Source organism: Mastigoproctus giganteus, chromosome 8, assembly GCF_048544385.1.
Source record: "Mastigoproctus giganteus isolate SK-2022 chromosome 8, ASM4854438v1, whole genome shotgun sequence".
NCBI lineage: Eukaryota > Metazoa > Arthropoda > Arachnida > Uropygi > Thelyphonidae > Mastigoproctus > Mastigoproctus giganteus.
In genome coordinates, this window is record NC_143582.1 from 30,569,637 (window position 1) to 30,583,278 (window position 13,642).

At 36.0% G+C, this 13,642-nt stretch overlaps 1 protein-coding gene across 1 annotated transcript in view; it reads right to left on the reverse strand.

Moving 5' to 3' along the window:
- The window catches only part of LOC150081408 (low density lipoprotein receptor adapter protein 1-B-like), a 51,114-nt gene that overhangs the window by 22,054 nt on the left and 15,418 nt on the right, over window positions 1–13,642 (reverse strand). The window contains exons 3-4 of the mRNA XM_090379281.1: window positions 8,617–8,729; window positions 2,491–2,704 (exon numbers count right to left, since the gene is read on the reverse strand). Coding sequence (XP_090235407.1) covers window positions 2,491–2,704; window positions 8,617–8,729 — 327 coding nt within the window. The remainder of the gene's footprint in view (window positions 1–2,490; window positions 2,705–8,616; window positions 8,730–13,642) is intronic.

Sequence of the window (13,642 nt, forward strand, 5' to 3'; positions counted from 1 at the left end):
AAACCGAAGCCAGCTGGAGTTGTGAACATTAAAATCACCAAGGAAAATTACCTCACTGTTAGGAAAGTTGGACCGGAGAAAGTAAAGTTGCAAAAAATTGGAAGTCTAAGATCTCCAAGTGATTAGTGGAGTTGGGAGGACAGTAGAGACAACAGATGAATTTGACACAATGAAATAGAGAGATTTTAAGCCAGAGAAGATCTAAAAGAGGAGATTCCAAATTACCAAGTCTTTGAGAGGGAATATTGGAACAAAAATATGCACAGGTACTACCTTTGAGGCAAAAGGAATCATATAGCAAATAATTTTGGGCAACTGAGATGAGCAGTAGTTGAATCAACGAATAACAGATTCTTTCAGGAGGCGCCTCCGTAGCCAGGTGGGAAGGAGCAGCACTGCGTAGCACATGCTTCTTGATTAGACTGGGGTTTGAGCCCGTCACCACCAAATATGGGGGATGCGGAAAGGTCAGGGAATGGCCACCGCATATCCCGGAGCAATATGGCCTTAGTTGCTAATGCTCCTTAAAAAAAAATTCTTTCAGAAAAAGTACACAGGGTTTGGCAGAATGCAAGTGGAAATGGACATAGTTGAGATTAGAATTAAGACAACATATATTTGAGAAATGAACAAGGAAGTGTTTGGGAGGTTTAGATCTTTTTGCAGATAAGCTTGCTCTATTAGTTTGAGAATTCATGGTGTATTCAACAGTAAGAAAAAGTGGGTAGGTCATGCTGTGTGAAGTAATGAAATTTTTGGATATGGCATACACATGGTAAGAATATACCCAGATCCTTGACATATCGTGGCCTCGACAATGACCCCGCATACACACTACTCTGGCTCCCTCCAGTCACTATCTGGCAGAGTCGAGGTAGCAAGATTATACACAAGCTGATCCGAAAGCCTCCCAAAGAGTTACCAATCGGTCCGGTCCAATGTACTAACTAGTGGCCGGCCGGCCTGCAAACACGTTTTTAGAGTTGCACCCTCGAAATGTAAGGAAGATTGGATCTCGCCACGATGTCCATCATAACCTCAAAAGTCATCAGTCATACTGCATGATGGAAGGGTTGACCAGAACTTAGCTCTGGAGACTAAACATGGGTTCCACCACTTCAAGCCTCCATAAGCAAAGTGGTGGTATTGCACTGGTTGACGAGTCATTTACCACCTAGTACTTCCTGGTAACACAGAGGGGCAGCATTCCTCTATGTGGTGTGGGCGCCACACCCCGACCCCTGCTTATGCTAGTTCACACTTGGGTGGTCACCCACAGTGTGCTTGTGCATGGGGGTTACACCCAGGATTACTAACAGTACCACCATCATGAAGGTGCAAGCAGAGGATTTGGCTGTCACAGACCAACTGGACTTTGCCAAAATTGGGTCCACTTGATTCGAGTGTCACCCGAATATCAGTTCCATCAGCGTTTTAGATTCCCAGGTATCAAGTATAGCTCGTCTGGCATATCTGAGAGAATGTCTGTGACAACCTCAAGAACCAGATATTCGAATATATACTGTGCATACACACAAGTCTTTCAAAAATAAGAAGGTATACTCAATTCACCTAAAAAAAATCTAGAGGGTATACAGCTTATACCCTCCACTACAGCCCTGATAAGTCATTTACAGGGCACCATGGATCATCCTTGCCACTTTTCAATACTGCATGAAGAACTTCATATCTGCCTGTATTTTAATCCCTCAAACTATCTTTTCATGCATGTTTTCTCAGTCTCATACAAAATCAAAGTGAAACAATATACTAATTTCAAAGCTAAAGCACTACACAATACATTAATATCAATACTAAGGCTAGTTCTTTCACTGTGTTGCACCCCTTTTGTAATGATGTGTGTATAATCAGCAAGGGTAATTGGAATGGATGTTGTGGAGGCCATATTAAAAGATGCCATAAAGCCTTTGCCAGGAAAACCCCCCTACAAACTTTATGAAGTTAAATATTTCGTTTGATGTATTTTGTTCTGTTTACTAGAAGTGACAAGGACCGTGCCAGGTACTCTTACAATCCATGGGTTAGAGATACTATTTGTGTCACAAAGTTTAGGTAACTAGCATCCTAACACACCAACTAAAAAACTACTTCCTAAGATAATCAATGAATTGCACCTTACTAAGGCTGGGAGACAGCAGTCTAAACCTGAAACCCGAGTGATGCCATTGTATCCCCATTATATCTTGCTAGCTGCATTAATGGCAAAAGTGTTAGTACTGACTTAATTGTACAGGGTTATGGAAACTTCTGTAATGGGCTTGTATTATCTTGTAATTATTTAAAAAAGGTAGTATATAACTATTTTAAAAGCTATACCAGAACAGTAGAGTTCCTGTAATGTATCAGTTTTCTTTTAATCATTCTAAAATATTAAATCTTAATAAATTATGTTTGTTCATCTATTAACCAATGACTTAATTTAAGTTATGTAATTACTTTCAGAAGCAACTACAATGTGTGCTTATTTACCTCTTGGGGTGTGGCACAGTTTGATCGCTCCTGTCTTGCCCTTTCCCACAAATCAAAGGCAATATTGAAAGCTTGAGAGATTGTAAGTGCTGCAGCTTGAGCAACTTTCCTTTTGGAACATAAAAATGCATGGCATTCTAATGTTTCATTTTTATTTGTTGCAATAAAAGCCACAACACGATCATAGCTTGCATCTGCTGAACAAAATGATATCCTAAGAAGAGAAAAGAAATGTTTTTAAGTAAATAAGCAGGAAATGCAGAGATAAAAATAGAGTAGAACCTCAAATCTGGCAACAATGGAATTTAATCCTAAATACAGTGGATTCCGGTTATTTGGGACACATTGGGATGGTGTATTTTGGCCAGATTAAGCGGCTAATCAAATTATGTTGCAATGGACTCGCCCTAGTAAAGTACGTTCACTATACGATATATAGTAAGCACCAATCATTGTGATCATATTTGTGAATTAAATTTTAATTCTATTAAACAGTGATTCTAATAAGTGAAAATAGGAGGAATATCCACAGGCTATAAAAGTAAAGATATTCAGTATCAAGCACAAATTTACACTTTATTACTTTACCAATTAAAAAATTAAATGATACATGAAAATCGGAAGAATATTCCCCACACGTTAGCAAAATAAATTTACGCTTACATGAATAGCTTAATTAATACATACTGTAATACGTACATACTAATTAGTTGATATTTCTGTTCACTGACATTTTTAATGACAAAGAACACAGCATGCACAAATTGCAACTAACATGATAAGCACAAGTGAGAGCGGAGTAACAAGTTATGAAGCTTAAAAAATAGGAATGAAGAGAAGATTCTGAAAATTTGTTTTTTATATGACTGACGATTTCATGGAAGGGGAAACACATCTTACCATAATAACGTAAAACCCACAATTCGAGGTGTCGGTATTATCACAAATTCAATAAGATAGAGTTTATTATCTGTTTATAATAGATTGCGCTAACAGAAAAGTCCAATAAACCGAAAACTGCTAAAATAATTGTTTTTGTTTTATGGTTGTGACCTCCAGTAATTCGACTGGACAACATGGTATGGTCAGAGACAATCTTAGGGTAATCTTGAGTGCTGTGGTCTCCTTTCCCAATTAAACAGCATGTTGCCCCAATTAGGTGAAGCAAACCCTAGCTATTTTCTCAATTGGGTTCTGTTCTTTAAGATCTGTCCAAAATAAATGGCTGCCCCAATTAACCGGTGGCCCAAATAACTGGAATCCAATGTATAATAATATACAATACTGCTGCTGTACACAGGTACGGCAGCAGTGAGAGGGACAAAGCAATAGTGCCACAACAGTAATTATAATGTATTGCTCACCTCAGGAAAGTTTCCACTAAGTATTATATTCTAAGCCTTAAGTTAGGAGGATGGAACAGCCATTGTGCAATTGTAAGGTATATGAATTTGCAGAAAATTTTATTGTATCTTCCCAAAGCAGTGTTTCTCCAATGTCATCGCTTTTCAATATACACATTGAAAAGGCATAGTGTCAGCCAAACTCATGTATTTCTCGCTGACCTTCACTGAATTATGAAGTGTAACATAACAAGTGTAAGTTGTCATTCAAACCATACATGCTCTTGAAAAATTAATATATATTTTTTAAGCTCAGAGAACATGATTATCGCAAAAGTTCTTAGCTGAATAATATACTATAAATCAAGAGAGGAAAAAAAATATGTATACATCACTTTCTTTACAAGTACATGACATATTTGTAGCCATTAATCATAAGTAGTAGTAATTAATGAAAGAAACAGGTTGCTTATCAATGAAATGCCCAATCATATCAGAGTACAAGTTGGATTATCAGTGGGGAAACATGCTGCTCTGGGAAGATACGATTACGTTACCTGCATTGTATATAATTTACAACGGTACTCGGATGATAAAGTGCACAGCTTTCCAAATTGAGATTTTTTTTTCTCAATCAGGATTTTCTGGAAAAAGGATTACCAGATTTATGAGGTTTTACCATATACACATTTAACTACTTTATTAAGCAAGAGTAAAGTTTTTATTACTAGTCTGAAATTCAATAAAGGTTAACAGCACAAAGAGCCACATCATTATATACCAATTGAGATGTTTGGTATTCCTGACGAGTTATCGGTTCTTGTGTACACTAATAGATACAAAGTTTTGGTTGTGATATACACCGAGTGATCACTGAATTATGACCACCTACCTAATACTTTGTAGGTCCTTTTACCTTCAGTACAGCAGCTATCTGACACGGCATGGATTCAACAAGATGTCAGAAGCGTTCGAGAGGTATGGCCAACCAAGCTGTGTGTAATGCAGCCAGCAATGTAGGTATGGAGATGATTGATGTATCCAGATGCCAGTGTGGGACACTCTTTCCATAGTGTCCCACACTATTGAAAAGGCATAGTGCTCTATGGGATTGATATCGGGGGAGTTTGGAGGCCAATTGATATGCTGGAAGTCAGAACTGTGTTCCTCAAACCATTCCTGCACAACAAGTGCCCAATGGCTCGCTGCATTATCATCTTGGAAGACACCATTGCCATTCAGGAAAAGTGTAACATAGCGGGGTGTACACAGTCAGCAAGCAGTTGATGATAGTATGACTTTTGATACCATGCATGTGAATTAAGAGCCTCATGTTGAAGCCAAATCCATACACGACGATCCATGGTGTGGAGTAAATAACGTGACTCATCTGACCAGCACATCTTCCAGTCTTCTAACATCTAACTTGCATGCTCTTTGCAGCAGGCGAATCTTTTACACCAATGAACCTTGGTTTAGAAGAGGATGCTGCAGGGGTCATCTGTGGATATAGCCCATATGTGCAATGCACGGTCATGCCAGATTCCAGGCTGGCCCATTTTGTATTGGGTAGTCAACTCTTGAACAGTGCTGCACCTGTATGAATCATCGGACCTGGTGCTCACCTCTAACTTCAACCTTTCGCTGACCTTCGCAGTTTTGCCATTGGGTCATTGTTAAGACTATTTTGATACCAGTCCTGGTACACTAATTACGACCGCTCTCGAACACCCCACCAGTTCAGCCAGTTGGGAAATCGAGGCACCAGCTTGTCGAGCTCCCACAATCTGTCCTTTTTCAAAGCCAGATAAATTCTTTTACCTATCACGCTCAGAATTTTATTACCTACTGAACCACTGACACCTTATCTATGCTACATAGGTCGACTAACTGTGCACTCTCGTACCTCACATGGTATATGGGTCGTATTCAATTTTCTTAAGTGTGGTCAAAATTCAGTGATCACTCAGTGTATATTAAAGTAACACTATGCATCTCAAAAGGTTCTTTTTATGAGGCCATAAAAACCAAAATATTCTGATATTGGAAAGTGTGACAAGAGCAACGTTTTAAATGAATGGAAAGCTAAGGCGTGTAAGCTTAAATATCTTTAAAAGGTGTCAGACAGTAGTCTGGACTGAATTTATAACAATATCAGGAGTGGTGTCAATAAAAATAAGCAAATCTGAACTGGTCAGAACAACTAAAATAACAGGACTATTATTTCAGTGCTATTATTAGCACTGAAATAATAAGCCTAATGAAACTTGATTCCACCCAGAAAGATGAATGACAAGTTTTGCAATTTGTACAATGTATTTAGGAGGGACAGACGAGAGCATTCCTATATTTAGAACCAACACATGCCAGCGCACTGTGCAGTAAGGTAGTAGCAAGCAGAGGAAAATAAGAATGAGGGTATACTACAGAACAGACAACCATGAAGAATATGAGAGATACAAGCAGAGGCTCTCAGAGTAAGTGCAAGTAACTTATGAGAGATTTCAAATTGCTCCTTATTGAGAGCAGTTCCTAAGAGTAGAGGAACCCTTAAAGGGGAGCTAAGATGGATAATGACAAGAGAGGGTCATTGTTAAAAAGGGGGCGTAGGGTTTTAATTTCAGGAAAGGGGCCTATACCACTGTTAACTGTGAAGACAGCACGGGGAGGGAGAATACAAGTGAATTATGGAATAACATTAAAGCTACTGTAATGGAAGCCATTAGATACATGGTATCATTGATACCATGAATGATACGGAAGTGGCTAGTTTAATAGAATAAAAACAGATAGTATGGATACAATGAGATATATATTCATTTGATATATTAATCATTGGGTCTTTAATTGTTTTTTATAGTTATCAGGTCTATCAACAGATAGAGGGTACTTTCATGGGTAGCCCTGCTTCTTGCATTATAGAAAATTTATATCTTGATTGGCCTGAAATTTCTCTTCCTCAAAATTCTCATTATTTAAGTATATTCAATTATCAAAATTTTATTAAAGATTTGGGCCATTGTACCCTCATGAACTTATTTAAAAAAATTAGTTTACACCACTAATTACTTGGACCTAAACAAATATTATTAATGATTATATTTTGGTTGATCTTTATAATAAATGAAACACTTTCAACTTTGAGGTTGTTAATTATTTCCACTGGCTTTCCAATAACTCTAACAGCTTTCACACGAAATAACTACAATAAATGTTTTTATTTATTTTCATTAGCACTACCTATATATTATTTATTAAATTTTCCATTTGTGTTTCTAAGTTTTTGTTCTTTTAAGGCTATCTTCAGCTTCACTAATCCAGATTTTCACTTAATCTGGATGACCTCTCCTCCCAATTAATCCAGATTAGCAAGGGTTTACTGTATTTTTATTTAAAGTTGTAGTTTTTTATATTTTACCACTTTATTATTAAATTTGAATTTTTTCATTTCCCGTTAGTCAGCAGAAAGATTTTTTTTCATTAATACAAATCCTAAAACTCAACACCTTTTTGTTAAAAATAAAATGCTCATGACAGAAAGTTGTATATTTTTCAAATATACTTTTGTAACACAGAAGTAGACATGTAGTGTAATATTCTACCCAAAACTGAATTGTTCATAGTGCATCTATATATATACTCAATCTAAAATTGAGTGCCTGTATAACTATAACTATTAAAAAAAGTTTTAGGTGATTTTTAATGCACAAAGTTTAAAGCCTATAAATGTAGAAGGAATTGTTTTAGCTATCACATTATAAAAATAAAATATTAGTTAAGGCTATTTGTGGTCGATGAACTGTTATTGAACAGTTATGTTCAATGCTGTTGAACATAACCGATCTTTGATAACAAAATGGCCAAAATTGCAAAGTTAAATATCCACTCCCATTTCATCTGTCTCATTCTCTCTCTAAATTTCCTGATAATGAATTTATTATTGCACATTATTTTTCCTTAAACTTCTATTTAATGAAATTGCTGCTTTCTACCCACCCACCCTATTATATTTTTTAAAACAATTATTTTGAACTTATTTTGTCATTATTTGACAGAGGAGTGCACTGGATAACTGCTCTTGTACTGTTAGCTGTTTGACAACTAAATGCACCTATTGAAAAGTGTCCATCACATACATCCGTTGTATTTGTTTGTTTCTTCTTTAAATAAAATTGATTTGCATTCATTTCAGAAGTATATTAATCCGTGTTTAGACTAAAACAGTGATGGGGATAAACCTTCCCAGTGAGAAAAGCAGTTGATAATGCAAAATTCAAATTTACAAATATTAAAATCTAAATGGCAATACTTATTCTAATTTTAATGTCAAATTCATAAAGTTCAGTCCAAATGACAAAACAGGTCCAGATGACAAATAGCCTAAACCTAAAAATGAGAGAGATAGACCCCAGTGCATTTTACTTGATTGAAGCACTGTGCAAGCGTGTGTGATTATCAAGAGTGGGGGGGGGGGGGGGGGATTTTAACAGTGCCCTAACTCAATTTTTTCTGCTGTTTTTAATAATGCCAAAGAGGAAATCAATTTGAAACAATCTTTAGTTTTCAGTGTTATTAAAAATGGAATAGAAAAATTTACGAGTAAGAGCACTGTTAACGAGTTTTCTTTTTGTAAATGGTAGTGATAACTGGGATTAATTAGTTTAATTGCTTCATTATTTGAACTGTAAGAGCAACCAGCAAGAAAATTAATATAAATAAAACATTCCAGCAACTTAATAAAAACTCAAAATGCAATGAGTCACAAAATGCAAGTAATACATGCCTATACACAGAAAAATCCAGATGCCTTTCACCACTAGTAAGATCTGTTGTAATGATACCTTTAGGATTTACTGTGAGTGCAACTCTCATCAGTTTCTTACTACTTGCCTTTGCCTAGATGTGTAAAGTATTATTAGCACTTGAAGATATACATAGCATATAACATTAAAAGAAACTAAATTTGCAATAATAGCACTGGTATATATATAAAAAAACTCTCCGTAGTATTACTTCATTTTGGCATATGTTCCACAGGTGTTTCTGTTGTAGCGTGTGCTTGCCTAACAATGTTCTCTGTGAATCACTCGGCTTCCGGCAAGGCAGCACGCTAATGTGTATCCAGAAAGACCTGGGTTTCATATGCTAGTCCAGTAGTTTGGATTAGGACAAAAATCTTGCGCCCCCAAGACTCGCTCAAATTTATCAAGAGCAAGCTTGCAGCATCGAAGATTGTATTGTGATTAAACTCAAAAGTCCTTCTTAATTAGACCTTTGAGCCCCGCTTAAATATGGTTCATCCACAATGATCTGCTCAGTGAATTATGTGTAACAGAGAATTGTCACAAGGCAAAATGATCAACAAAACAAGGTTTATTAAACATATAAGTCATACAAAGTACAATAGAACTGGTCAAAGCTTTAGGTTAATTGGTATATGGTTACTTGGTAAACTAACTGAATAGCAGGTGTTATCTTGCTGCTAATAGTGTTACAATTTTGGAGTGTTCTTCATGTGGGCTCTTCCACTATTTCTCTTGCAAGAATTCACAATCACTGGTGGCAGTCATGCCATACAACTGTTCTACTATTAGAATAGGGATATATGTCAACTTAACAATTGCAATGAGTATTATAACGACTAAGTTGACAGGTCGCGTTAACAGTTAAATTCTAATTATGAAAAGTAGATACAATTGTCAGAATGGTTCTATGAGAAGAGAGGTTAGTGGGTATGGATCAATTAAAGGAAGGGGAAAAGTAAGATTAACTTCAAATAGTTGGATTTGAATTGTTTTAGAAAAGGCTAGTCAACTCACCGACAAATTGTCGTTCTTCCTCAGCACTTCTTGATTCTTTGATCCATAAGTATGACTATGGGCGGGGTATCTGTTATCTTCCTTGATTTTCTTTATCTGCTGATCTTTACCTCTCTTCACTACTTTCGGGACTAGAAAAACTGTACAAATACTGGAAAACCTCTTGAATATCTTCAACAACTCTAAGTTCCTCGGATCCGCTCTGACTCTTACAACTCCGAAATCTACATTAAGACTGCCAAAAGCCATCGTTTTCTATCCCCTTTTCATATATATACTTCTGCATCCCCTATCTGAGTTTCCCATGACCTGTTCTGATCTCACGGGTCAATAATGTGGGGCAAAAGAATTGCACTTGGGGACTGTCAACTTTTGGGATTTGACACTACTAAAAATGATATGTTATATGGAGAAAGGAAATCTCATATTTGTGTAGGGCAGTTTCTTTTGTTTTACAATCCTGGTCATCGAACATAAATCAATACACTTTTACGAACAGAATTTTGAAATGACAGTCAATGTTTATCAGATTTGATTGCGTAAGAAATCATGTCTCTTGTTCTGATTACTCATCTTTCTCTGTCAAAAGTTGCGTTCTCCTCTTGTCGTTCCTGGGGCAATTAGGAGTTCGCTGCCTGCCTGTTGCCGTCGGGAGAGGGGACTGACGTCACTACTTGACTGGGCACTTAACGGCGGTATACGGTTTCACCAGCCGCATCCCCTGGGGCGGCGACTGGTTGCACGTGCCAAAACGAAAGTAAATCTGAGTTAATTCCGATGTAAACGCTACTTAGTTATACAGGCCATGGAAAAAGTATAGGGCACTATGAAGAATAAATGCTTCTAAAAAGTGAGCAAAGGGTATAAAAATGATAGCATTTTTTAACACATACTTTACAATATTAATAAGCAGGATAATAAGACAAGACAGCAAAAATGAAGAGCAACACAACCATTCTTTGTAACATGTGTGGTAACTGCTTTATGTTATGCAAGTCAGTGATATGCTGCATGAACAAACACATGCACAGTAGTATGTGTAGCAATACAATACTACAGCAGTACTGTAATTGTATAGATATGGGCATGGCTTGAAATGCAGTATTTAAGAATGTTTAGCATTTATTTATTGCATTTAATGTTCATATTTTCAATTTTGTTGATACTTGAAAAAAAGAACTCTTACAGCAGAAAAACTCAAAGCAGGAACTGCCTATATAATAATTGTGTTCTATATACAATCACAAATTTCAGTAGACAATTTATTGTGAAGAGCATGCACTTTTTCTTTGCATATAAATAAAGAGTTATGATCTACTTTTATATTTCTGTTGTAAACATGTGGCAGAATGCAGCCAACACAGCTGAATGAGTCATCTATGGTTGCACACATACCCATCCTTACACACTTGAAGAATTCAGCAAATGAAATAGCTCCTTTCCAAAGCAAGCCTTATTGAGGGAAACTCATTTGTTTAGATAAGTAATAAGCTAAAAAAAAAAAATCCTGGCTGGCTCGAATTGGTATTTTAAGAGCAACACGATTAGTAAATGGAACAAAGGGTTGCTCTTATGAAGAAAGGCTTAAGTTTTGCAGATTACAGTGACTGGAGACTAGGCACCTGCAAGGTGATCTGATTGAGGTGTATAAAGCCTTGAATGGTTTGAGCATGCTCAATGCTGATGGGATTCTTCCTCTTGCTCAGAATAATCACCCGAGAGGGCTTAATTCATATTGAGGAAAGACAGATGTAGGATAGATATGCAGAAGTTTGTTTTTAGCCAGCAGGTAGTTGGTTGGTGAAACAGACTTCCATCCTTTGCTGTGGAAATTGATAGCCTAAATAAATTTAAGGCTGAGCTGGACAGGTATTTGAAATGAATGGAGGGGTGAAATGGGAGTGGTTTTTTTTTTTTTTTGGCTGATGCTGCATAAGCTTGCTTTCTTGCATCATATGCCTCTACTAATGCTAAAAAGCATAGTAACATTTCATACCCAATTCTGCATTTTTCCTGTTTGCATGATACCTAATGGAGATTTCTAAAATTTTCAATAGAGAAATCAAAGAAAACATTTTTGTTGACAACTACCATGAGGCTTAGCTGTGTGGATATTAGTTAGAGTGCAAAAACCACTGAAGTTTGTGCAGGGTCTCAAAGATACCATGTGCTCTTCCAGGATAAAATGTAGTCCCCCCAACCCACCACCATCATAATTTATACCTTTGTAATTTTGCTTCCAATTAAAGAACTGTTTCTTGAATACAATTAGTGGTTTAGGTAAGAAAAATTTTGAATCAGTTAAGCTGTTTATCAATACAGACTAGATAATGACAAATATTCTTTTACAAGATTATGCACAATTTAGTGTATTTTCCATCCTAATTACATAGGGTGACTCCCTAGTTGGGTCACCCAGAATATTACATGCCCAGATGTGCATAATGGCACTAGTACAGTACCATTTAGTGCTGGAGAGTTATTTTAAAATACTGTATTGTGCAAAAGCAATTTAAGTGTGAATTTCACATGACAAAAGCACAAGGAAGGAAGCATTTGTCAGTTATTACTGAAGGCTACTTTCAACAGGATGGTACCACCATCCTGTTGAAAGTAGCTGTTTTTTTTCACAGAAGAAGTCTTTTTGAAGGGACTCTGATCATTTCAGTCGGCAAGCTTAACTTCATCTGACTTCTGTAAGCATACTTGAAGGTTTTCTAGTAAGTAAACATCCTACAGAAGTTACAGGACAAAGTTAGTCAGTTCAGTGCACTGCGGAGAACAAGAACTACTGCACATTTATATTCCACTTGATAGATGGACATTAACACCTTTTCTGAATAAGTCAGATAAATGTATAAATCAAATTTCATGTTCTCAAGCACATTAATTTCTGGTTTAATACAAAAAACAAACAAACAAAAAAAAAAAAAACCTGGATGTCTGAACTAAAGAAATCACCATATGCCATTAAAATACTATCAACTTTTATGAATTTTGTTATCACCTTGAAATACCTTACCCACAAGCAATTTCTAAATAAGGTAAAATAACCAACATTCATACTATACCAATACACGGAAAGGTAAATAACATTTTTTTTTAAAGAAGGAAAAAAAAAAAAAAAAAAAAAAGAAAGAAACAAAAAAAGAAAAAAGAAACCCCGTGCACTTCAAACAACAGCTTTAAATATACATTAATAATATGCATTACTTAATTGTTTCCAATTTAAATGGCTTTTAAGCACAGAAATATTTCTATGAGTTCGTGAATATTTTGATTAAACTTAAGAAAATAAGGATACATTTTTAAAAACACTTAAAACAAAAAAAATACACAGCAAAATACTTAATACTACTGACAGGGTAAAATAAGGCAAGGTATTTTTTCAATGCTGGGTTTTATTTTTGCAATGTAAGTGTTTTTTTGAAATTTAATCTTAAACCATTTTTTAAATTTATTTTAACCATAATAAATGGTTAAAATAAGTATTATTAATGGCCACACGGTGCAAGGAAGCCTATGGCTTATGCTACACCAGCAAAAAAAAAAAAAAAAAATAATAATTAATAAAAAAAGAGAAAAGGAAATGGACAACCAAGGCATTTCCCTCCTCGCATAGGTAATTATCCAGCCAACCTTTGAATTTTGCCAAACTGTCAGCCTCTACCACCCATGTAGAAAACTTATTCCAGTAATTTATAACTCTCTGGCTAAAATAAAACTTCCTGCAATCCAGTCTAAACATCTCCCCTGATAACTTGAAATTATGGCCCCTTGTTCTAGAATCATTTATAATCGTGAAAATTTTATCATTATTTTGATTAAGCCTCTCAGAGCCTTGACTACCTCAATCAAGTCTTCTCTAAGGTGCCTAGTTTCCAAGCTCTGCAACCCACATATTCGAAGTCTTTTCTCATATGGAAGCCCTTTTGCCGATCTCACCAGGTGAGTTACCCATCTCTGGATCCTTTCAGGAAGCACGTCTTT